Source organism: Cherax quadricarinatus, chromosome 74 (genome assembly GCF_038502225.1).
Source record: "Cherax quadricarinatus isolate ZL_2023a chromosome 74, ASM3850222v1, whole genome shotgun sequence".
Taxonomy (NCBI): domain Eukaryota; kingdom Metazoa; phylum Arthropoda; class Malacostraca; order Decapoda; family Parastacidae; genus Cherax; species Cherax quadricarinatus.
Genome location: NC_091365.1, coordinates 4,382,032 through 4,408,980, shown reverse-complemented (window position 1 = coordinate 4,408,980; position 26,949 = coordinate 4,382,032). Strand labels below are relative to the sequence as shown.

General features: G+C 39.4%; 1 protein-coding gene across 15 annotated transcripts in view; it reads left to right on the top strand.

Moving 5' to 3' along the window:
- The window catches only part of LOC128700178 (E3 ubiquitin-protein ligase TTC3), a 323,006-nt gene that overhangs the window by 244,532 nt on the left and 51,525 nt on the right, over positions 1 to 26,949 (top strand). For 13 of the 15 annotated variants that reach the window (XM_070100694.1, XM_070100699.1, XM_070100700.1 and 10 more), the window contains 4 exons: positions 15,627 to 15,847; positions 20,518 to 20,685; positions 22,057 to 22,244; positions 24,322 to 24,456. In XM_070100694.1, the coding sequence (XP_069956795.1) occupies positions 15,627 to 15,847; positions 20,518 to 20,685; positions 22,057 to 22,244; positions 24,322 to 24,456 (712 nt within the window). The remainder of the gene's footprint in view (positions 1 to 15,626; positions 15,848 to 20,517; positions 20,686 to 22,056; positions 22,245 to 24,321; positions 24,457 to 26,949) is intronic. The other 2 variants (XM_070100698.1, XM_070100707.1) reach the window with 1 other exon arrangement.

The window sequence follows — 26,949 nt, the reverse complement described above, 5'->3', positions numbered from 1 at the left end:
AGGTTTATTTATTTTAAAAAAAAAGCTATTTGCTAGGGCTTAAATACGCAATTGCCGTGAAATGAATGTTTAACTTATTTTTTTTTTTAATTATTCTTGCCCATGTGTGCTTTGGAGGGCTCTTGATCCAAGATATTGGAGCTACACCCTTACATCAGTCTAGATAATGTCCCATTACTCTGGCGCTATACAACTATGCTTCCCGTCAATATAATTGATATTCTTGATTAAGGTTTCTTTCAATAAAAATACATTCTTCTTGTCAAGTGATAACGGATTTTTTTTGTCGTATTTATAACATTTTTTTTATAATAGAAAAAATGTCCGGGAAAGAATATATCCTACGTATACTTTAGTATTCATCACGTTACATACCTGTTCATATACTTCCTCCACTGCATAACTGCATCTCAGTTGTCATTATTGCTGTGTTTGTTGAATGTTAATGACGACATGAAACGAGTCACCACCAGTATCAGGAAAAAATTAAGAAAATGTAATTTCGTTAGGAAAAGTCGTGAAAGAATATCAAATTTCGCTAGGTGCCCCGTACATTGGTGGCTAAATCTCTCGCTTCACAAGGCGAGGGCCCGGGTTCGATTCCCAGCGAGGGTAGAATATAATCATAATATCTTTATTTACTATAAGTACATGTACAAGGTATACAGTCCTAGCTGACATCAATGACATACTACTGTATAGAAAGCCCCCTGTTATGCTGAGCATTTCGGGCAATTAGGTCAGTTTTATCCCAGGATGCGACCCACACCAGTCGACTAACACCCAAGTACACATTTTACACTGATGGGTGAACAGGGACGGCAGGTGTCTTATGGAAACACGTCCCTCATGATTTCCAGCCGTACCGGAGGTGATTCGAACTCCGGACCTCAGTGTGTGAGCTGAGTGTGCTATGTTCACCCATCAGTAAAATGGGTACCTGGGTGTTAGTGGACTGGTGTGGGTTGCATCCTGGGACAAAATTGACCTAATTTGCCCGAAATGCTCAGTATAACAAGGGGCTTTCTATATAGTATTATATCATTGACGTCAGCTAGGACTGTATACCTTGTATTTGTAGTAAATAAATATATTATTTTTATTATTATTATTTATTATTATTATTATTATTATTACTATTATTATTATTACTATTATTATTATTACTATTATTATTATAGGAAAAGTTAGAGGATCACAATGACAATAAGTCTCTCTGACTTTTGTGTTACCCCAGGTTCTCCACATACATACTGCTGTGTATGATAATCTATGTAACTGAATAAACTTACTTAAAGGCAATGTATATATTTTGATACAGGCTGAGTAGTTAATTTGTCTTAATTCATCAATGTTGTTATACCAAAGAAAATTTGTTGTAATTTTATTATTATAAAGGGGAAGCGCTAAACCCGTAGGATTATACAGCGCCTGTTGGGGGGGGGAATGGAAGGTATTCAGGGTTAATTTAGGAAACTGGAGCACAGATCCAGTTTCCTAGATCAAGAGCCCCTCACCAGCATCAAGGAACCTTCCTTGAGGGGTGTAATTTTATTAAAATTAACTTACTGTTAATTAAAAATAATAGAGTACATAAGGTATTCGATTTAATTCGCGGTTTTGGGTTTTCTCCTCTTGTATTTTGTCTTGTGAATTTTTTTCCCCATTTTTTTTTTTTCGTTATTTTTTTTCATTAACATTAGTTAGGGCAGATAAGCCACATGGTAGAGCAGCTGTGAGTATTGTGGTGTGAGGTAGTTTATTGCCTGGTGTTGGTGGCTAGTGGTCAGTAAGGTCAGGGACCGTTGATACTACCTCTGTCATCACTCCTCCTCATACTGCTCACATATACTGAGTTCAACGCTGAGTTGCTCACCATCATTAACTACCAATTCATTAACTCAGTGAATGTGTGTTGCTTCATTCGTGTGAGGGAGCTCGACCAGCCACAGTTATTGTTATATGGGCCACTGTTTGCAGTTTTTTTTTTTTTTTTTTTTTTTTTTTTTTTTTTTTTTTTTTTTTTTTTTTTTTTTTTGTCTTGGAACAGCATTGAGAGTGTATCTTATCACATTGATGATAGACATTTGAAGGTCTTACATCCCCAGACTCAGGAAGAGTAATAGACTTCGCTTCTTGCTGCTGGATTCTTGGAAGTCATTGCTGTGGGTGAGCATTGCTGGCTAGTTGTGGAGTTAAGATAAGATAAGATTTCGTTCGGATTTTTAACCCCGGAGAGTTAGCCACTCAGGATAACCAAAGAAAGTCAGTGCGTCATCGAGGACTGTCTAACTTATTTCCATTGGGGTCCTTAATCTTGTCCCCCAGGATGCGACCCACACCAGTCGACTAACACCCAGGTACCTATTTGCTGCTAGGTGAACAGGACAATAGGTGTAAGGAAACATGTCGTTCCACCCGCCGGGAATCGAACCCGGGCCCTCCGTGTGTGAAGCGGGAGCTTTAGCCACCAGGCCACCGGGCCCTCCAGTTAGGGCTCTTGATCCGAGGAATTGGACCTTGAACCCACTTTGGGCTCTTGATCCGAGAAATTGGACCTCTCTTCCCAAGATTGAATCTGAATTCCTGTGACCCCAGTGGAAATAAGTCACTTTGTCCTTATTCCTAGTAATGACCCTCGTGTAGTAGATAGTCTTTTTAGTATGATAATAAGATGTTAACTTCATTATAGAATAATAAGAAAATATTATGAACTTTATATTATAATAATAAGGTAAAAGGAAATAAGTCACCCTGTCTGACTTTTTTGTGTTATCCCAGGTTCTCTACACATATGCTGCTATGTATGATAATTTTATGTAACTGTATTTGTGTATACCTGAATAAACTGACTGACTTACTAAAATATTACTGCTAGGAACTTGTTTGCTAGAAATGGTCATCCAGTCTTAGAACATAAATATTTGTCTCCAAACAATGTGTATTGGTACCTGTTAGGACATTTTGCATGATTTACTGATTCCACAGAATAGGCTTAAGAGATGAATACGTATCACAAATATTGTTTTAATTTTTATTTTTAATAAAAGATTAGGTGACAAAATTGCAAAAAATACTGAATGTTCAAATTCCAATAACTCATCAAAATCCAGCAAAATAAATAAATAAATGTGTGTGTATATGTATATATATATACAGTGGACCCCAGCATAGCGACTTTAATCCGTGCAAGAGGGCTTATTGTTATGCGAAATGATCGGTATGCGAATGAATTTTCCCCATAAGAAATAATGGAAATCAAATTAATCCATGCAAGACACCCAAAAGTATGAAAAAAAAAATTTTTACCACATGAAATGTTAATTTTAATACACACAAACTGAAAAAGGCATGCACAATTACATGACACTTACTTTTATTGAAGATCTGGTGATGATTGATGGGATGGGAGGAGGGGAGAGAGTGTGTTAGTGTTTAGAAGGGGAATCCCCTTCCATTAAGACTTGAGGTGTCGAGTCCTTTTCTGGGGTTACTTCCCTTCTTCTTTTAATGCCACTAGGACCAGCTTCAGAGTCACTGGACTTCTTTCGCACAACATATCTGTCCATAGTGGCCTGTACCTCTCGTTCCTTTATGACTTCCCTAAAGTGTTTCACAACATTGTCAGTGTAATAATCACCAGCACGGCTTGCAATAGCTGTGTGAGGGTGATACTCATCCATAAAGGTTTGCACTTTCAGCCACATTGCACAGATTTCCTTAATCTTTGTAGTAGGCAACTTCTTCAATTTCTCTCTCCCCTCCTCTGAACCAGTTTTCTCAGGTCTGGCCTCTTGCTCTTGAAGTTGATCTATCAGCTCATCAGTGGTTAGTTCTTCATTGTCCTCCTCCACCAACTCTTCCACATCCTCCCCACTAACCTCCAACCCCAAGGACTTTCCCAATGCCACAATGGATTCCTCAACTGGCATAATCCTCTCAGGGTTAGCCTCAAACCCTTCAAAATCCCTTTTGTCTACACATTCTGGCCACAGTTTCTTCCAAGCAGAGTTCAAGGTCTTCTTAGTCACTCCCTCCCAAGCCTTACCTATAAGGTTTACACAATTGAGGATATTAAAGTGCTCTCTCCAAAACTCTCTTAGAGTCAATTGAGTTTCTGAGGTCACTACAAAGCACCTTTCAAACAGAGCTTTTGTGTACAGTTTCTTGAAGTTTGCAATAACCTGCTGGTCCATGGGCTGCAGGAGAGGAGTGGTATTAGGAGGCAAAAACTTCACCTTAATGAATTTCATGTCCCCATAAAGTCGCTCTGCCACGTCTGTAGGATGACCAGGGGCATTGTCTAACACCAGGAGGCACTTAAGTTCTAATTTCTTTTCAGTTATGTAATCTTTCACATTGGGGGCAAATGCATGGTGTAACCAGTCATAGAAAAAGTCCCTAGTGACCCATGCCTTACTGTTTGCCCTCCACAGCACACACAAATTCTCCTTGAGGACATTCTTTTGCCTGAACGGTCTGGGAGTTTCAGAGTGATACACTAATAAAGGCTTAACTTTGCAATCACCAGTAGCATTGGAACACATCAACAAAGTAAGTCTGTCTTTCATAGGCTTATGTCCTGGGAGTGCCTTTTCCTCCTGAGTAATGTAGGTCCTGCTTGGCATTTTCTTCCAAAACAGGCCTGTTTCATCACAATTAAACACTTGTTCAGGTTTCAGTCCTTCAGTCTCTATGTACTTCTTGAATTCCTGCACATATTTTTCAGCCGCTTTGTGGTCCGAACTGGCAGCCTCACCATGCCTTATCACACTATGTATGCCACTACGCTTCTTAAATCTCTCAAACCAACCTTTGCTGGCCTTAAATTCACTCAAATCAGCACTAGTTGCAGGCATTTTTTAAATTAAATCCTCATGCAACTTCCTAGCCTTTTCGCTTATGATCGCTTGAGAGATGCTATCTCCTGCTAGCTGTTTTTCATTTATCCACACCAATAAGTCTCTCTCAACATCTTCCATCACTTGCGATCTTTGTTTCGAAAATACAGTTAAACCTTTGGCAAGAACAGCTTCCTTGATTGCCTTTCTGGTGCCCACAATAGTAGCGATGGTTGATTGGGGTTTCTTGTACAACCTGACCAGGTCGGCGATACGCACTCCACTTTCATACTTATCAATGATCTCTTTCTTCATTTCTATTGGAATTCTCACCCTTATTGGTGTAGGGTTGGCACTAGAAGCTTTCTTGGGGCCCATGGTCACTTATTTTCCAGAAACAGCACCGAAAACACTGTAATAATACGAAATATTCCGATTGTATGCTTGGATGTTACCGCGGAGGCTGGCTGGTAAACAATGGCACGGGCGGCACATGTGAGGCTGGCTGAGGGCGCACATTGGACGCGTCTCGGACGAAAATAGGTGAGCGGGTTTTTAAGCGGTATGCGAGGCAAAATTTTTGCGATTAAAGCAAGCGGTATGCGGATTAATCGTTATGTGGTGCCATTGGTATGCGGGGGTCCACTGTACTACTATATAGAAAGCTGCTTGTTATTCAGAGCACTTGAGGCAAATTAGGTCAGTTTTGTCCCAGGATGCAACCCACACCAGTCAGCTAACACCTGGGTATCCCTTTTATACTGATGGGTGAACATGGACAGCAGGTGTCTTTAGGAAACATGTTTTAATGTTTTCCAGCTGTACCAGGATTCGATCTCCGTACCTCAGTATGTGAGCTGAGTGCGCTAGCAATCAAGCTATGGGACATGAGAGTGTAAAAATTATAAGGGAATAAACTTGTTGACTATATCTGGTAATGTGTATGGTAGAGTTATTATTGAAAGAATTAAGAGTAAGATGGAAAGCAGGATAGCAGATGAACAACGAGACTTTAGGAAGGGTAGGGGGTGTGTAGATCAAGTGTTTACAGTGAAACATATAGGTGAACAGTACATATTTAGATAAGGGTAAAGAGGTTTTCTCAACATTTATAGATTTGGAAAAGGCATATGATGGGGTGGATAGGGGGCACTGTGGCAGGTGTTGCAATTTGATTAGTTTTTACAAGGATAGTGAGGCTCACGTTAGAATATGTAGAAGAGAGGGAGATTACCTTCTGGTAAAATTAGGCCTTTGAACAACCCTGGTGACATCACACACCCCTGTGTGATGTTACCATGGTTGTTCAAAATATTTATAGATGGGGTTGTAAGAGAAGTGAATGCTTGGGTGTTGGAAGAGATGTGGAGCTAAGAAATAAAGAATCTTACACAAAGTGGGAGTTGTCACAGATGTTTTTTGCTGATGACACTGTGCTTTTATGAGATTCTGAAGAGAAGTTGCAGAGATTGGTGAGAGAGTTTGGAAGGGTATGTAATAGAAAGAAATTAAAAGTGAAAGTAGGAGAGAACAGGGTGACGAGGATAACAAAAAATTAGGTAAAGATTAGATATCAGATTAGAGGGTGGGAGTATGGAGGAATTGAATGTAATTAGATATTTGGGAGTTGACTTGTCAGGGGACTGGTCTGTGAAAAATGAGGTGAATCATAGAACTGATGAGGGGAAGAAGGTGAGTGGAGCACTGAGTAATCTGTGAAGCCTTAAGAATGTTATCCATGGAAGCAAAGAAGGGAATGTATTAGAGTATAGTGGTACCAATGCTCTTGTATATGTGTGAAGCATAGGTGGTGAATGTTGCAACAAGAAGGCTGAAGGCAGTGGAGATGTCTGAGGGCAATGTGCAGTGTGAATATAATGCAGGAATCTCGAGCTTGGAGATTAGGAGGTGCGAGGTTTCTAAGAGTATTATCCAGAGGGCAGAGGAGGGGCTGTTGTGGTGCTTCGGACATTTAGAGAGGACAAAACAAAATAGAAGGACTTGGAGGGCATATAAATCTGTAGTGGAAGGAAGACAGGGTAGGGGTCATCCTAGGAAAGGTTGGAGGGAGGGGGTAAAGGAGGTTTTGTGTGCAAAGGCTTGGACTTCCAGCAAGCGTGCGTGAGTATGTTAGGAGTGAGTGAAGATGAATGATTTTTATCACTTGATGTGCTGTTGGAGTGTAAACAAAGTAACACTTATGTAGAAAATCAGGGAAACTGGTAGCCGGACTTGAGTCCTGTAAGTGGAAAGTACAATGCATGCACTTTGAAGGAGGGGTGTTGATGTGTTGTAATTTTTTTTAATTAGTGTAGACGTGCCTTTGGCAAGACGATGATAGAGTGAATGATGATGAAAGTGTTTCTTCTTTTTCGGATCACCCTTCCTCGGTGGGAAATGGCCGATGTGTTAATAAAAAATAATATAATGTATATATGTATATAATAAGTGTGTATACACCTGGAGAAGAGAGGAGTGTAGAGGAGAGAGATTTTGGGAGATGTTAAGCGAGTGTGTAGGAACTTTTGAGCCAAATGAAAGAGTAATTGTGGTAGGGGACCTAAATGCTAAAGTAGAAGTGTTTAGAGAGGGTGTGGCAGGTGTAAATGATAATGGGGAGCATTTGATTGAACTTTGTATAGAAAGGGGTTTGGTTATAGGTAACACATATTTTAAGAAAAAGAGGATAAATAAGTATACACAAGATATGATGTAGGGTGAAATGACAGTACGTAGTTTGTTGGACTACGTATTGGTAGATAAAAGACTGTTGAGTAGACTTCAGTATGTACATGTTTATAGAGGAGCCACAGATATATCAGATCACCTTTTAGTTGTAACTACAGCGAGAGTAAAAGGTAGACGGGATACAAGGAAAATGGAAGCAGTACGTAAGAGAGAAATGAAGGTTTCTGAACTAAAGGAGGAGGCAGCTAGGGTAAGATAAAAAACTGTTGGAAGACAGGTAGGCAAGTGAGAGTACAGGCAATGGGGTAGAAGATGTATGGGGTAAGTTTAAGAATATAGTGTTAGAATGTTCAACAAAAGTTTTTGGCTACAGGAAAATGGGTGTGGGAGGGAAGAAGAGTAGTGGAATGAAGATGTAAAGAGAGTAGAAAGAGGGAAAAAGTTAGCATGTGAGAGATTTTTACAAAGTAGAAGTGATGCAAGGAGGGAGGAGTATATGGAGAGAAAAAGAGAGGTTAAAAGAGTGGTGAAGCAGTGTAAAAAGAGCAAATAAGAGAGTGGGTGAGATGTTATCAACAAATTTTGTTGAAAATAAGAAAAAGTTTTGGAGTGAGATTAATAAATTGAGAAAGCCTAAGGAAAGAATGGATTTGTTAGTTAAAAATAGGAAAGGAGAGTTATTAAATGGAGAGTTAGAGGTATCAGGGAAGTGGAGGGAATATTTTGAGGAATTGTTAAATGTTGAAGATAGGGAGGCTGTGATTTTGTGCATAGGGCAAAGAGGAATAACATCTTGTAGGAGTGAGGAGGAACCAGTTGTGAGTGTGGGGGAAGTGCATGGGGCAGTGAGTAGAATGAAAGGGGCTAAAGCAGCTGGGATTGACGGGTTCAAGATAGAAATGTTAAAAGCAGGTGGGGATATAGTTTTGGAGTGGTTAGTGTGTATCTTTAATAAATGTATGGAAGAGGGTAAGGTACCTAGGGATTCGCAGAGAGCATGCATAGTTCCTTTGTATAAAGGCAAAGGGGACAAAAGAGAGTGTAAAAATTATAGGGGAATAAGTTTGTTGAGTATACCTGGTAAAGTGTATGGTAGAGTTGTTTTTGAAAGAATTATGAGTGAGACGGAGAGCAGGATAGCAGATGAACAAGGTAGGGGGTGTGTAGACCAAGTGACTCACGAAATCGTAATGACACGATTGCAAACAAACCATACCACGGGCGGGATTGAACCCAGTGGTATTTCAGGATACGAACTTAATTCGTTCCAGAAAGCTGGTCGAGTGGCGATACCAAACGAATTTGTTCGCATAAGGTATAATGTAAATTAGATTAATCCATTACAGACCCCCAAAAATACACTTAAAAAAGCAGTTACATAAATACACTTACATAATTATTCGAGTTTTGAGCTGATCATAACCCGAGGTACCACTGTATAGGTGAACAGTATTTAGATAAGGGTAAAGAGGTTTTTGTGGCATTTATGGATTTGGAATTGGCATATGATAGGGGGCAATGTGGCAAATGTTGCAAATGTATGGAATAGGAGGTAGGTTATTGAAAGCGGTGAAAAGTTTTTACGAGGATAGTGAGGCTCAGGTTAGAGTATGTAGGCAAGAGGGAGATTATTTTCCGGTAAAAGTATGCCTTAGACAGGGATGTGTGATGTCACCATGGTTGTTCAGTATACAGTGGACCCCCGGTATACTATATTAATCCGTTCCTGAGAGCTCATCGTATGCCAAAATTATCGGAAGGTGAATTAATTTTCCCCATAAGAAATACATAATGGAAATCAAATTAGTAATCCGTGCAAGACACCCAAAAGTATTATGAAAAAAAAGTTTTACCACATGAAATATTAAGTTTAATGCACACAAACTGAAGAAGACATGCACAGTTAGTAGTACTCTACTAACAATAGAATACATGACACTTACCTTTAATGAAGATCTGGTGATGATTGATGGGATGGGAGGAGGGGAGAGTGTCGAAGTTGTTAATGTTTAGAAGGGGAATCCCCTTCCATTAGGATTTGAGGTAGCAAGTCCTTTTCTGGGGTTACTTCCCTTCTTCTTTTAATGCCACTAGGACCAGCTTGAGAGTCACTGGACCTCTGTCCCACAACAAATCTGTCCATAGAGGTCTGTACCTCCCGTTCCTTTAAGATTTGTCTAAAATGGGCCACAACATTGTCATTGTAATAGTCACCAGCACGGCTTGCAGTAGCTGTGTTAGGGTAATTTTCATCCATAAAGGTTTGCAGTTCAACCCACTTTGCACACATTTTTTAAATTTTTGAAGTAGGCACAATGGATTCCACAACTGGCATAGGCTTCTCAGGGTTAGCCCCAAACCCTTCAAAATCTTTCTTAATGTCCATACTAATTCTCACCCTTTTTACCACAGGGTTGGCACTAGAAGCTTTCTTGGGGCCCCTGGTGACTTATTTTGCAGAAACAAGCACCAAAAACACTGTGATAATATGGAATGTACTAAATGTATGCTTAGATGCGAGCACACTGGCTGGCTTGTAAACACTGGCATGCACGGGGCAGTTCAGGCCACATGTGGACGCGTCCCAGACGAATCGTGTGTGGCGGGTTTTTTAACGAGTGGCGAGGCAAAATTTTTGCGTTAAAATGTATCATATACCAGATTTAACATATACCGATGCAATCATATGCCGGGGGTCCACTGTATTTATAGATGGAGTAGTAAGAGAAGTGAATGCTCGGGTGTTGGCAAGAGGTGTGGGGTTAAAAGATAAAGAATCTAACACAAAGTGGGAGTTGTCACAGTTGCTTTTTGCTGACGACACTGTGCTTTTGGGAGATTCTGAAGAGAAGTTGCAGAGGTTGGTTGATGAGTTTGGTAGGGTATGTAAAAGAAGGAAGTTAACCCTTTCAGGGTCGACAGGCCCTCTCAGAGACTTGTTCTCAGGGTCGGCCAAATTTAAAAAAAAAAATATTTTTTCTTATGAAAAGATAGAGAATCTTTTCCCGATCATAATGACACCAAAAGTATGAAATTTGATGGAAAACTTAGGGAATTATGTTCTCGTGAATTTAGCGGTCTCGACGATGTTTACGCATCGTCGATTTTGCCCACTTTGAGCCCTATTTTCGGCCAATTTCAGTGTACATACTTGTCGACAAAAATCATAACTATTTCGCTAGAACTCCGTTTTTTCTATCGAATGAGTAAAAGAAACCACCCATTTACCGATTTCAGCTATCCAATACAGTGGTCAGAATTTAGCAATTTTGCCAGTTTCACACAAATTTCAAAAGATGCCAGTTTCCGAATAGGGTCCAGAATAAACAAGAAAGACATTCCTGGCACTAAGATAACATTTCCTCTGTTCATTAGTCACGTCCCCATGCCCCTCTTACATTCTTTTGCTTTCCACTTTGAATATTTATTCTCACAAAAAAATAGAAGATTTACTGTTATGCAGACTACTGCATTAGTGTAGAAATGGTATAAATAATATCAGCGCATTTGTGAAAGAATATTAGACTCACCAGTTGACGTGTATTGGACACACAGCATGATTTGTTTACTTTTGAACTTTGGTAAAAATTGAATATTTCTGCTACTTTGAGCTCAATTTCAAGGTACTTTTTTTTGTAAAACCAGTCAAAATCATCTCAATTTCTGTAATATGTCTTCCATTCTATAAAATGAGACCAGGAAAATTAGAATACAACAATAAATACCATACGAAAATACAGTGCAAAGTCGCTGTTTTAATCCAAAAACAGTCTTTTTTTTTTTTTTTTCTCATTACGCACTGTGTGCTGCAGGATTTTTTTATACCGTGCACACTGACCACATAGACCCATTCTTTCATATGTAGGCCTACCAGCTTTCTCTCGCTAGATTTGAGGGCACTAGAATTTAGGCGTACTAGTACATCAAAAACCCTGGTGTGTAAGCCACATTAGTACGGCCGAAACCCTGAAAGGGTTAAAAGTGAATACATGTACAGTGGATCCCCGGTTCGTGATATTAATCCGTTCCTGAGAGCTCATCGCAAACCAAAATTATCGGAAAGCGAATCAATTTTCCCGTAAGAAATAATGGAAATCAAATTAACCCATGCAAGACACCCAAAAGTATAAAAAAAACTTTTACCACATGAAATATTAAGTTTAATACAATAGAATAATTACAATAACAATAGAATAATAACAATAGAATAATTGACACTTGCCTTTAATGAAGATCTGGTGGTGATTGATGGGATGGGAGGAGGGGAATCCCCCTCCATTAGGACTTGAGGTAGCAAGTCCTTTTCCGGGGTTACTTCCCTTCTTCTTTTAATGCCACTAGGACCAGCTTGAGAGTCACTGGACTTCTGTCGCACAGCATATCTATCCATAGAGGCCTGTACCTCTCGTTCATTTATGACTTTCCTAAAGTGGTTCACAACATTGTCAGTGTAATAGCCACCAGCACGGCTTGCAATAGCTGTGTTAGGGTGATTTTCATCCATAAAGATTTGCAGTTCAACCTATTGTGCACACATTTCCTTAATTTTTGAAGTAGGCACAATGGATTCCACAACTTGCATAGGCTTCTCAGTGTTAGCCCCAAACCCTTCAAAATCTTTCTTAATTTCCATACTAATTCTCACCCTTTTTACCACAGGGTTGGCACTAGAAGCTTTCTTGGGGCCCATGGTGACTTATTTTGCAGAAACAAGCACCAAAAACAGTGATAATATGGATAATATGGAATGTACCGAATGTATCCTTAGATGCGCGCACACTGGCTGGCTTGTAAACACTGGCACACACGGGGCAGTTCAGGCCACACGTGGACATGTCTCGTACGAATCATATCGCATACCGGGTTTTGTAACGGGAACGGAGGCAAATTTTTTGCGATATAATGCATTGGATACCAGATTTATCGGATACCAATAGCATCGCGAACCGGGGGTCCACTGTATAGGAAAGAGTAAGGCGATGAGGATAAAAGAATTAGGTAATGGAAGATTGGATATCAGATTGGAGGGAAAGGGTATGGAGGAGGTGAATATGTTCAGATATTTGGGAGTGGATGTCTCAGCAGATGGGTCTACGAAGGATGAGTTGAATCATAGAATTGATGAGCGGAAAAAGGTGAGTGATGCACTGAGGAGTCTGTGGAGACAAAGAACTTTATCCATGAAAGCAAAGAGGGGAATGTATGAGAGTATAGTTATACAATGCTCTTGTATGGGTGTTAGGCATGGGTGGTGAATGTTGCAACAAGGAGAAGGCAGTGGAGATGTCATGTTTGAGGGCAATGTGTGGTGTGAATATAATGCAGAGAATCCGTAGTTTGTAGATTACGAGGATGTGTGGGATTGCTAAAACTATTATCCAGAGGGCTGAGGAGGGGTTATTGAGATGGTTTGGACATGTGGAGAGAGTGGAATGAAATGGAATGACTTCAAGAGTATATAAATCTATAGTGGAGGGAAGTTAGGGTAGGGGTCGACTTAGGAAAGGTTGGAGGGAGTGGGTAAAGGAGGTTTTTTGTGCGAGGGGCTTCAACGTCCACCAAGCGTGCATGACCATGTTTGACAGGTGCGAATGGAGACAAATGGTTTTTAGGACTTGACATGCTGTTGGAGTGTATGCTAGGTAACATTTATGAAGGGATTCAGGGATGGACTTGATTCCTGGAGATGGGAAGTACAGTGCCAGCACTCTGAAGGAGCGGTGTTAATGTTGCAGTTTTATTACTGTAGTGTAAGCATGCCTCTGGCAAAACAGTGATGGAGTGAATGATGATGAAAGTTTTTCTTTTTCGGGCCACCCTGCCTCGGTGGGAAACGGCCAATGTGTTAAAAAATATATATACATGTATATTATATATATATGTATTTATATACATTGTATATATAAAGTAAATAAATAATGTTGTGACCTTCATTCAAAAGTAAATAAGAAATTAAACCTAAACGATAGTTAAATTTAAACAATTGGAAATACATACAAGCATAACCATATTTGACTATAGTCACCAACAACTGGTGGAACTCAGACATCATTTTACACTTTTCAATATGTATAGTATGTGTACATCATGGAATAAGTAAGTATTTCTTGTGCAGATTTTTATTTTTTAAACAAAGCATTGAAAATCTTACCTAGCCACATATTAAAAGTCTTTAAAAACTAACTTAACTACTACAAATTAAAAACAGCCATTATTTTTGGGCCTGAAGTATACCACTGAATGAATGCATGTGATATTATTGACATTCTGAATTCTTTTGTTTGTCAGGAGAAGTCTTCAATATTTTCCTACTAGTGAATATTTCTTCTTTACATAAATTTAGTCAAACTATTGGCAAATAATGACCTAAATCTAAATACATAATGTTGGATAATTCAGGGTTATATTTTAACGAACCACTGAACCTGCTGCCTGTATAATTCGCTGATGTTGGTGATTTGAAGTCTGATTTTGCATGGCATACTGTGCATAACCAGGGGCTTTCTGTAAAGAATATCAATAATGCCAACTTCCTATACCAATTGTATGTACTCTATTGTATTTTGTAGAAATAGATTTTGATTATTGTTATGGCACTGCTTGCCTCAGAATAGGATACTTTATTTGCATTATTGAATTGCTTAAAATTTCAGATAGTTTTTCGGATCTTGGATGTATCAGATTTATTTATTAGCTTAAAGGTTTGAAAGAAGCCTTGTAGCCTTCATTTTACCAGAAAAAGTCTGAGACCTGGTCACAGTTAGCAGATGGAGGATCAAGCATTCACCACTTTATATAAATTATGAAAAGAGTTGAGCAAAGGATTAAGCCCTGTGGAATTCCCTTCATTACATCTAAATTACAACTTGTTTAAGTGTGATATATGGGAGGAAGTGTACAGTAAAGCAAATGATAGCCTTGGATTGGGATGCCTTAACCCTTAAACTGTCCAAACGTACATCTACATTTGCACACGTAGCACTCTGACCTTGATTTTCTCCATAAGAAACAATGTAAAAAAAAAAGTAGATCTACGTTCGGAGCGCTGTGTGAGCAAACGTAGATCTACGTTTGGACAGTTTAAGAGTTAAACACGCTTACATCTGAGGTCCACTTCATGGCTTCAGTCTTCTTCCAGCAGTTACAGAATAGCATATAAAATATTGATGCATTCAACATAAGGTGCCAGATCAACTGGACTAACAAGTTTGTGGGTTTGCAGAAGATACACAAGTAACAATAGCTTAGTTGATCAGCCAGCAGAAAAACAAAACTATTCACAGGTATGCCAGCCATTCGGATTAACATCTAGTTCACTAGGTGTTAATCTGGTCTTGAAGTTCTTCTCCAGTACCATGTATACCTTTATTTGGGCCAGCAGTCTTCATTGAGGTACTATGTTGATGTCCATAGAATTGACAATATAGGTGCAGTATGCTACTTATTCTACACTCAAAATTGTCCATTTCTATAGGAATTAACTATGATTTTCCCAAGTAGATACATCTCTCTATCTATCCATCTATCTATCTATCTGTCTATATCTCTCTCTCTCTCTCTCTCTCTTTATCTATATATCTATCTATATCTATCTCTCTCTCTCTCTCTCTCTCTCTCTCTCTCTCTCTCTCTCTCTCTCTCTCTCTCTCTCTCTCACTCTTTATCTATGTATCTATCTCTCTCTTTATCTCTGTCTCTCTATCTCTGTCTCTCTCTCTCTCTCTGTATCTCTCTCTCTGTCTCTCTCTCTCTGTCTGTCTCTCTGTCTCTGTCTCTCTGTCTCTGTCTCTCTCTGTCTCTGTGTCTCTGTCTCTCTCTCTCTGTCTCTCTCTCTCTCTGTCTCTCTCTCTGTCTCTCTCTCTCTCTCTGTTTCTCTCTCTGTCTCTCTCTCTCTCTGTCTCTGTCTCTCTCTCTCTGTCTCTCTCTCTCTCTCTCTCTCTCTGTCTCTCTCTCTCTGTCTCTCTCTCTCTCTCTCTCTCTCTCTCTCTCTCTCTCTCTCTCTCTCTCTCTCAGTTACAGTATTTAACAGAAGATAGGGCTTCATCCCTTTTTTGTCCTCAGCAATTTGTTAATGTCTTAAGTACGTATCTTTTTCAGAATTCGAGTGTAATTCTAATCGTTGGGCTATGCATAGAGATGAAAAATTTGATAAAGACTACTCAGATTTGGATCATAAAGACAAAGAAGACTGTGATCTGGCTATGAAATCAGAAAAATCCATCATTGCTGTGGAAGAGACAGATGAGATTTCCCAGTGTGATGAAGACGACGACGACGACGAAGATGAAGAGTGTGGTGACGATCTTGAAGAAAGTGATGTAAGTTGTTTATCAGACATTATATTCCTTATACTATACCTGTTATGTAGTAGGACCTCCATAACTGGTTCCTTCTTTATCTACATACTGTTTTTGTTTTTTCCTTATGTTGCAAAGAATCTTTATTTTTATGATGTTTCACGTACTTGGGGCTTTATCAGTAATACAAGGAATTCACAAAATTAGCAATATATACAGTGATATACCTATTTGAATGCTTTTATAAACCTTTTTGACATTCCTGTGTGGAAGTTTTCACATTTTGTTGTGTCATGACAGATACATAGATATGGCTGTATTATGACTGATTATGTTATAAAGATGCACGTAGCAAAGAAAGACCCTTTTATTTTTATGGTGTTTTATTCACTTAGGGTGCTTTATCAAATCCAGGGAATACACAGAATTAGCAGTATTGTATATAAAGTAATGGTCAGGAGATGCCATGGGAGGTGAAGTCTGGATCCAAAGGTTAGATGATGTTGGAGTGAAGTTGAGATCTGGATGTTAGGGAGCAGTAATTTTTATTTTTTTATTTTTATTATCACACTGGCTGATTCCCACCGTGATAATAAAAATAAAAAAATAAAAATTACTGCTCCGTAACATCCAGATCTCAACTTCACTCCAACATCATCTAACCTTTGGATCCAGACTTCACCTCCCATGGCATCTCCTGACCATTACTTTATATACAATACTGCTAATTCTGTGTATTCCCTGGATTTGATAAAGCAGTAATATATACAGTATTCGTTTTTGACCATGCAGTTACATTACCAGTATTTAGATGATGAAAGAAAAAGCAAACATCAAAACTAAAAGACTACATCGTCAGTAACCTGATAGTCAAAAATATGAATGAAATACATATTGAAAGTGTTTCTTTTTCGGGTCACCTTGCCTCAGTGAGAGACGGCCATCCTGTTAAAAAATACAGGTACCATCCAACTTATGACCGAGCTTGGTTCAGACCAACCAGTTGTAAGTCAGAATGAACGTAAGTCAAACCTTAGAAAATTGCCGATAGGGATAGTAGTAGTTATGCATGTGGAAAAGTCAGTTGGTACATGAGAAAGAAAGGTTACAAAAGCGATGGCTTGGGTAGCATAAAAAAATAGGTTGGGTAAATGTAGAAAGGAGGAACACTGCAGCAGGCCTGTTGGCCCAAACTGGGCATGTCCTGTATATACAGGTCTCCCTCAGCATTCACGTTTTCAACTTTCACGGGCTTCACACATTCGCGAATTCCCAACCGCCAAATTCCCAGCCGCCAAATCATATTTAAGTTTCCCGCCACCTGCGAGTCCCTACTACCCTCCCTCTGACCCCCGCAACTGGCAGCCAGCCCTCCCACCACTCAGTGTGGTGAGTGTTTTGTTTGTTCATTATTTGCTATTAAACTACAGTATAAATAATGTAAACCCATTCATGACTGCATATTGGAATGGCTATTCGGACAGGTATTAGACGGTGACATCATGTGTTTACTCTTGAACACTGCAAAGAATTAAACATTTCTGCTACAGCTAATAATAACAATAGTAATAATAATAATAATAATAATAAATATGATATAATTGAAGAAGGAAATTGTACAAAAATACGAGGGAGTGGTTGACACATCGTCAGTGTGACTTTGTTTATGCTGGAGTGAACATTAGTCTCCCTGCTCTTCCAAACATTTCACAATAATTCATTGTGTTTGGTGCTTGTAGATTGAGTGTGACTGGAGTGATAGAGGCAGTGATTGAGGCAATGGTATTTAATAACATACATGTTAATAATAATACATGTTATTAATAATAACATGTACTATTATTATTTATAACATATATGTTATTAAATACCACTGCCTCAACCGCTGAATTATTGTGAAATGTTTGGAAGAGCAGGGAGACTAATGTTCACTCCAGCATAAACAAAGTCACACTGACGATGTGTCAACCACTCCCTCGTATTTTTGTACAATTTCCTTCTTCAATTATATCGTATTTATTATTATTATTATTATTATTATTATTATTATTATTATTATTATTATTATTACTATTGTTATTATTAGCAATAGCAGAAATGTTCGATTCTTTGCTGTGTTCAAGAGTAAACACATGATGTCACTGTCTAATACCTTTCCTAATAGCCATTCCAATATGCAGTCATGAATGGGTTTACATTATTTATTTTGTAGTTTAATAGCAAATAATGAACAAACAAAACACTCACCACACTGAGTGGTGGGAGGGCTGGCTGCCAGTTGCGGGGGTCGGAGGGAGGGTAGTAGGGACTCGCAGTGGTGGAGTCTGTGGTATTTAATAACATACATGTTATTAAATAACATACGTTATTAAAGCATAACATGTACAGTGGACCCCCGGTTAACGATATTTTTTCACTCCAGAAGTATGTTCAGGTGCCAGTACTGACCGAATTTGTTCCCATAAGGAATATTGTGAAGTCGATTAGTCCATTTCAGACCCCCAAACATACACATACAAACGCACTTACATAAATACACTTACATAATTGGTCGCATTCGGAGGTGATCGTTATGCGGGGTCCACTGTATATATTTAGTACAATTTACGACGTTTTCATGTATTTTATGATTATTCATGATTCAACAAGTTAAGGAAGCAGTATTGTAATATATTTCCCTACAATATATTGGGGCACCAAACATTCACAGTTTTTCAACATTCGCGAGGCTCTTCATCCCCTAACCCTCGCGAATGTTGAGGGAGACCTGTACTAGCAATTATGTGAGGCAAGGTTTACTGTTTTCAGGAGGATTCTCACTAAGACTTCAGAGATGATGAAGCTGCCTTTGTTTTGTTTAACTGTGTTAGAAATGGCAATTAATGCTGAAGAAGTGTGTGTGATCACTGTTTTTGCAGAGGTGCTCAGAATACAACAGCTTAGAAGCATATATGTATAAAGATATACAACATATCCCTCCAATAACTTTAAAACACTTGAAATTTTGGAAAATTTTCTGGACATAATAGAGAGATGTGCTCACAGAGAATGTAAACTAACCGGGTGGGGCGCACCGTATTAGAAAGACCGCTCGCCATATAGCAAGTTTTGGTCACAGTTTGAAATCGCCATATTAGTGGAACACTGTAAGGCAAAATGCCGTAAATTGGGGCACTGCTGTACCTATATTGTACAGATAAGTTGATAATTTGGCCAATTCTTCACAAAATTTAAAAAAAAAAAATATTCCAAAATAAACACTAGGCTTTCCAGGTAATCACATTCTAAGACTTCTATATAACACTTGCCCTCCATTTTGAATCCATCAAAAAATTGAAGTCTTATTATTTCCTGGACATTTTTTCTCAACAGATGTCCCCAAAACCCCAAAATATGCCTTTGACTTATGTAAGAGATGATATATTCTCAGCCATAAATCAGCCCTAGCCTTGACTTAAAGGTATACTTACACTGCCCTCCATCCTCATATTTTTTTTTTCATTAAAAACTGTATATTAATAAAAAAATTTGGATCTTACAAGGCTTGAGGCTCCTCAGATACAAACATAGTTACCATATTTTGTTGGTGTCTAATAGGAAGCTCAGTTATTTAGCTTCAGTATTTTACTTCATAGCTGTATTTTAATATGTATTTTATCACAAAATTTGAAAAGTATAGTATACCATATATACTTTATAATGTTTACAGGAATAGAATGTTTTGGAAACTCAACAAACTCCACTACTCAAACTGAAAGCACAGTCCTTTAATGAAATGAACATTGGTGATGTCGCAGTTGGTGGCTAATATGAATTGGGATATCGCCACACTTCTGAAAAGATAGTATTGAATGAATGATGATGGATGTGTTTTCTTTGGGTAACCCCTCACTCAAGAGATGGCTGTTGAAATCATTAAAAATGCCATAATTTTATACAAATTTAAAATGTTGCATATACATGTACCTAAAACACAGCATTGCGAGACAGGCATAAACTGTATTGTATACCCAAGTAATGGATGGTTATATCTTATTTTTATTTATTACAATAAGTGTCAGGGGCCCGAGACTGTTCAACTGCCTCCCAGCACACATAAGGGGGATTACCAACAGACCCCTGGCAGTCTTCAAGCTGGCACTGGACAAGCACCTAAAGTCAGTTCCTGATCAGCCGGGCTGTGGCTCGTACGTTGGTTTGCGTGCAGCCAGCAGCAACAGCCTGGTTGATCAGGCGCTGATCCACCAGGAGGCCTGGTCACAGACCGGGCCGCGGGGGCGTTGACCCCCGAAACTCTCTCCAGGTAAACTCCAGGTAAACACTGGCCGATTCCCACCAAGGCAGGGTGGCCCGAAAAAGAAAAACTTTCACCATCATTCACTCCGTCACTTTCTTGCCAGAAGGGTGCTTTACACTACAGTTTTTAAACTGCAACGTTAACACCCCTCCTTATATCTATAATCCTATTTTATTTTTTCAGAATTATTTTAAATCCTGTAAAGGAAAAGGTAAAGTAAATTCTGTAACGGTAATGTTTCAGGTGGACTCTGAGGCCCCTGATACAGAAATGAATCTTTCTATATTTCAGAACCTGTTTTCTTTCAGCATCATATACTATATATATATATTTTTATGTAATGGCTGTTCATTTTTATTGCTGAATAGTAAATGATAAAAGTTTTTCTCATAAGCAGAATGAGAATCTGATGGTGGAGGTTGAAGACTTAAAGGAGGACTTACAGAGAGAGCGGGAGCAAAACCAGCATCTAAATGACAAGTTATTTCAAGTCAAATCTCACTTCAAAAGTGAGGTTAATAAGCTCAAGCAACAGTTGGGTGACCTCCGAGAGGCTAATGTGGTATGGCTAGCAAACCCCTTATTTATTTGTATATACAGTATCTACTTGAGTTATGTTGTTTTTCTAATATGTAAGGTGGTAAACTCAGGTTGCATAAATTACTCAGGAAATTTAAAGTTTTATATTTTCTGTCAGATGTTTAAACACATGTCAGTGTATTTGATTCTTTCAGGAAAACAAAACAGTGTCACGTCATACAAAATGAAACAGTATTGATCATCACACAGGAAATGGAAATATTCAACTCTTTTTAAATGCTGAGTACAGCATTGAACATTAAAATGGTATAAAATACCGACAGGTTGTTAGGTAAGACACATATGCAACAGTTAGGTATCTTTATTACGAAACGTTTCGCCTACACAGTAGGCTTCTTCAGTCGAGTACAGAAAAGTTGATAGAAGCAGAAGAGACTTGAAGACGATGTAATCAGTCCATCACCCTTAAAGTTTTGAGGTGGTCAGTCCCTCAGTCTGGAGAAGAGCATTGTTCCGAAGATACCTAACTGTTGCATATGTGTCTTACCTAACGAGTACAGCATTGTTGGGAAAAAAATGTACTCTCTAGTTTTGTTTTCCTGAACTCTAATGAAAGGGTGATTGCTACATGCAGCAGCTTAAAATGTTGACATACTATATATAAACCAAGTATAAATAAGAAGGTACACATGTCAGATTTTTTTCACAGTTTTATAAGGATGAGGGGGAGGGGATGAATTACCAATTTTTTGCTTGTACTTTATAAGTTTATAAATTTATAGAATGACATATTCATATTTGTTTTTTTTTCAGAATACTATATTGTTTAAACAAAGTGGTACTAAACTTATTTTCAGTTTTCCAAAAAAATGCTTTTAAAGTATACACAGTTATATCTATCAATTTTATATGCATGTCAAAAAAAAGTACTATAAAAATTTTGCCGTAAATAATAGAAAAATTTAAGCTTGCTTCAAATTTTGTAACTTAAATGCTGTAAATATTTATACTAATTTTTTCTCTGGTATCATTTTATTTTCTGTGCTGAAGCTTAACATTAATACATATAATTATTGAAACAGCAAATCTCTTGTAATTAGTGCATAATTTACATTATAAAATTTGCTGAAAAATCTTTTATTTTTCAGATAATGAAAAAATTTCCTAATTAGCAAAAATGACATAAGTTGTTAGAGGAATATTTGGAAAAAAGAAAATAATTGTAGAAGTAGAGGCAGTTTATGATGGCTGGTTGAAATGCACTTGCCTATTTTCTTTGCCTGGGTCAGGTCACAATCCCTAGCTCTGCCTCTTCAGCTTTCATTGACCAGCTTTACTGATTTTTGGCCTCTAGAGACCATTCACAATTACTAATGAATTTAATATTTTACAGGAATTAGAAGCTGAGAAGCAGAGTCTGGTAGCGCAACGAGAGAGCGAGTCTAGAAAATTCAAGTCAGATATGTCCCGTATGCAAGATGAGGTAAAGACTTTCCAAAGTAAAAACCAATCACTTGAGCTGAAGTATGAACGGTGTAATGACAAATTCAATGAACTTCAAGGCAAACTTGTGGAGGAACAGTGAGTTTTTATTTATATTCATTTGTATTACAGTATTTTACTTTTAGATGGGAGTGAAAAGCAGTTATATTTATTTAGGGGTAAATTCTATTCAATTTCCTGTCCGTTCTAATAATCAGAGTGTAAAGTTAGAAATTCAGGAATTAGACTAAAGAAAAGTGTTGAGATTGTGAAATACAGATTTGAATAAGATCTCGCAAATTGTCCACTATTGCTCACATGGTGCGTTTTGCTATAAAACTGCAGTAAGCTGGATTTTATTTATTTTGTTTTTTTGTATTGTTATTGCTACCTGGAGGGTATTCGGGGTATCAACGCCCCCATGGCCTGGTCCACGACCAGGCCTCCCTATAATGACTATAATGGTCTTTCATTATAATTGCTTTTGGTGTATTGATTATTTTTAATGTGTTATTACTGTATTGAAAGAATTAGAGGTAAGACAGAGAACAAGACTGCAGATGAAGGAGGAGGCTTTAGAATGGGTAGGGAATGTGTACAGCAAGTGTTTACATTGAAGCATATATGCCAACAGTTTTTGAATAAAGTTAAGGAAATTTTCATTGCATTTATGGATTTAGAAAAGGCATATGATAGAATAGATAGGGGAGCAATGTAACAGATGTTGCTGGTGTATGGAATAGGTAGTAAGTTACTAAATGCTGTAAAGAGTTTTGATGAGGATAGTGAGGCTCAAGTTAGGGTGAGTAGGAGAGAGGGAGATTACTTCCCAGTAAAAGTAGGTCTTAGACAGGGATGTGTAATGTCACCATGGTTGTTTAACATATTTATAGATGGGGTTGTAAAAGAAGTAAATGCTAGAGTGTTGGGGAGAGGGGTAGGATTAAATTATGGGGGATCAACTACAGCATGGGAGTTGACACAGTTACTTTTTGCTGATGATACTGTGCTTATGGGAGATTCTAAAGAAAAGTTCCAAAGGTCAGTGGACGAGTTTGGGAGGGTGTGCAAAGGTAGAAAATTGAAAGTGAACGAAGATAAAAGTAAAGTGATGAGGGTATCAAACAGTTTACACAAAATTTGGTTATCACATTGGAGGGAGGGAGTATGGAAGAAGTGAATATTTTCAGATATTTGGGAGTTGACCTGTCAGTGGATGGGTTTATGAAGGATGAGGATAACCATAGAATTGAAGGAAAGAAGGTGAGTGGTGCATTGAGGTACCTGTGTGGACACAAAAAACATTATCCATGGCAACAAAGAAGGGAATGTACAAGAGTATAGTGGTACCAACACTATTATATGGATATGAAGTGTGGGTTGCAAACGAGGAGGAGGCTGGAAGTAGTGGAGACGTCGTGTCTAAGGGCAATGTGCTTTGTAAATATTATGTAGAAAATTCGTAGTGTGGAAATTAGGAGGAGGTGTGCAGTTACTAAAAGTATTAGTCAGAGGGCTGAAGAGGGCTTGTTGAGGTGGTTTGATCATTTAGAGAGTATGGAACAAAGTAGAATGACTTGGAGAGTGTATAAATATGTAGGGGAAGGCATGCAGGGTTGGGGTCATCCTCGAAAAGGTCAGAGGGAGGGGGTAAATGAGGTTTTGTGGGTGAGGGGCTTGGACTTCCAGCAAGCATGCATGAGTGTGTCAGGTAGGAGTGAATGGAGACGAGTGGTTTTTGGGACCTGATGAGCTGTTGGAGTGTGAGCAGGGTAATATTTTGTGAAGGAATTCAGAGAAACCAGTTAGCTAATTTACTTTGTGATGAATGGTTTGAAAAACCGACAAGTTGAAGATTGAGACACTTATGCAGCATATGATGAAGCCACTGTGTGGCGAAACGTTTCCTGAATAAAGATTCCCATATGCTGCATAAGTGTCTCAATCTTCTAATTTACTTTAAACTTGAAGCAGTTAAGTTTTTCAGTTCTGTTTAAATAATAATAATTTTTTTTGTAAGGAATGCAACTTAAAACAGTCATCATTATTATGTCCACAATTTTTACCAAGGTTCTGCTAAACGAATTTGATTGCATTATATTCATAATGTAAACATGCAAAAAACTTGCAGTTTTTGTACCCTCTAATTAAACTACCTAAATATTTTTTCTTACAGAGAAGTGAACATGCAGATTAGGGAAGAAATGAAGAACCTTCAAGAATCACTGACGAGCAGTTCACAACGGGCACACGAGGCTGAAGTTAAATATATGTGTATCAAGAAAGATCTTGTGGAGGATCACCTCAACCGGTAAGGTTTTTCTGGAGGGAGCTATGTCATTTCTTTTGCACTCACAATTATAGTTTTCAATTTGCAGTTCTATTTTTTTTTTAACACACTGTCCCATCTCCCATCGAGGTTGGGTGACCTGAAAAAGAAGAAATGCTTTCACCATCACTCACTCCATCACTGTCTTGCCAGAGGTGCACCAACATTACAGGTCGGATGCCCCTCCAAACTGCAGTATCCCCGCCCCTCCTTCAAAGTGCAGGCATTGTACTTCCCACGTCCAGGACTCTAATCAGGCTAAAGCACACACGCGCGTGCACACACACACGCGCGCGTGCACACACACGCGCGCGTGCACACACACACACGCGCGTGCACACACACACGCGCGTGCACACACACGCGCGTGCACACACACACGCGCGTGCACACACACACGCGCGTGCACACACACACACACGCGCGTGCACACACACACGCGCGTGCACACACACACACGCGCGTGCACACACACACACGCGCGTGCACACACACACACTCTCTCGCTCTCTTGCTCTCTCTCTCTCTCTTGCTCTCTCTCCCTCTTGCTCTCTCTCTCTCTCTTGCTCTCTCTCTTGCTCTCTCTCTCTCTCTTGCTCTCTCTCTCTCTCTTGTTCTCTCTCTTGCTCTCTCTCTCTCTCTTGCTCTCTCTCTTGCTCTCTCTCTCTCCTGCTCTCTCTTTCTCTTGCTCTCTCTCTCTCTTGCTCTCTCTCTCTCTTGCTCTCTCTCGTCCCCATTTTCCCTTCTAACTCTCCCCTCTCCTACTCTTAAAAAAAAAAAAAAAAAAAAAATGGTGGGGACTCGCAGGACCCAAGGATCAGATGAGAATGGTTCGGGTAGGGAGGAGTGGATGGAGGAGCAGTGGAAAAGGATGGAACAAGAGTGGGAGAGAAAATTAGGAGAGCTTTCTGAAAAAATGGAGAAAGAGCTCTCTGTGAAATTGGAAAGGTGGTTGGAGAAGGAGACAAAGAATTGGGAGGCACAAGTCGAAACTGCAGTAGCCAAGATAAGGGTCCTAGAAGTCGAGATAAATAGGCTGGAGCGAGTTACAGGGGCAGTGACCAGAGAAGACACAGCATATGAAGCTGCGAGGCTGAACAGGAAGGAAGGAATTATGAATTATGCTAAGGTCACATCAATCTGCCAAGGAGGACCAAGGAGTGAAAGGGAAGATCAACTGGTTGCAGATGGAGAGGGTGATAGGTCGAATGCTGAGGCACAACAAGGCTATCAAGAGCCACTGGAAAAATCAAGGGAGAAACTGACCACATACAGGCAGGATCCAGAGTCACAGAGGGTGAGGCAATGCGAGGAAGAAAGGGCAAAATCAGTGTTTATCCATGGGCTTCAGGAGAGAGAGGAAAGGACACACACTGAAAGGAAGCAGGAAGAAAGGAAGGAGATTGAGAAAATCATCACAGAAATAGGTGAAGAGAGGGACGAGATTGTAAATTTTCAGAGAATAGGGGGGTACTCGAAGGAGAGAAACCGACCAATCAAGCTGATTCTCAGGACGGAAACAGTGCGGAACAGGATCCTCCAAGAGAAACCACGATTGAAATACTCGGAAGAGTACAAGAGGGTGTTCCTAGACAGAGACAGAACAAAATCAGAACGACAGCAGCTGAGGGAGAGGACAAAAAAGCGAAAGGAGCTAGGAAAAGAGACAAGGAGGGAACCAGCAGAGGTCAGTCAGAGCAGGACAGAACAGCAAGGGCAAGCACACACACAACTACTCTCAGAACCATACAACCTATCACACCATCCCAACACACCCTACAATCCATACCCACAGCCTCCACCCAACACCAAGCTATAGAATCCCACAGTGTGCCACCAGGTCTCCCACCCTCACAGGCCCCCCAAACCACAGTGTTGGAAAGGAAACTGAAGGTATGGTACACAAACGCTGATGGAATAACAAATAAGTGGGAGGAGTGGCAAGAAAGAGTCAAAGAAGCATCACCGGACATCATAGCTCTCACAGAAACCAAGCTTACAGGTATGATAACAGATGCCATCTTTCCAACGGGATACCAAATCCTGAGGAAAGACAGAGGGAACAGGGGGGGTGGAGGAGTGGCGTTGCTGATCAAAAATCGCTGGAATTTTGATGAGCTGGAGAGAGGAGATAGCGGAGAAGAAAGTGATTACATAGTGGGAACACTTCACTCTGGAGGTCCCAAGGTGGTAATAGCAGTGATGTATAACCCACCACAGAACAGCAGGAGGCCAAGGCAAGAGTACGACGAGAGCAATAGAGCGATGGTTGACACACTGGCTAGAGTGGCCAGAAGAGCTCATGCATGCAGGGCAAAGCTCCTGATCATGGGTGACTTTAACCACAAGGAGATAGATTGGGAGAACTTGGACCCACATGGGGACCAAGATACTTGGAGGGCTAAGATGATGGAGGTGGTACTGGAGAACTTCATGTACCAACACGTAAGGGACACTACAAGAGAGAGAGGAGAG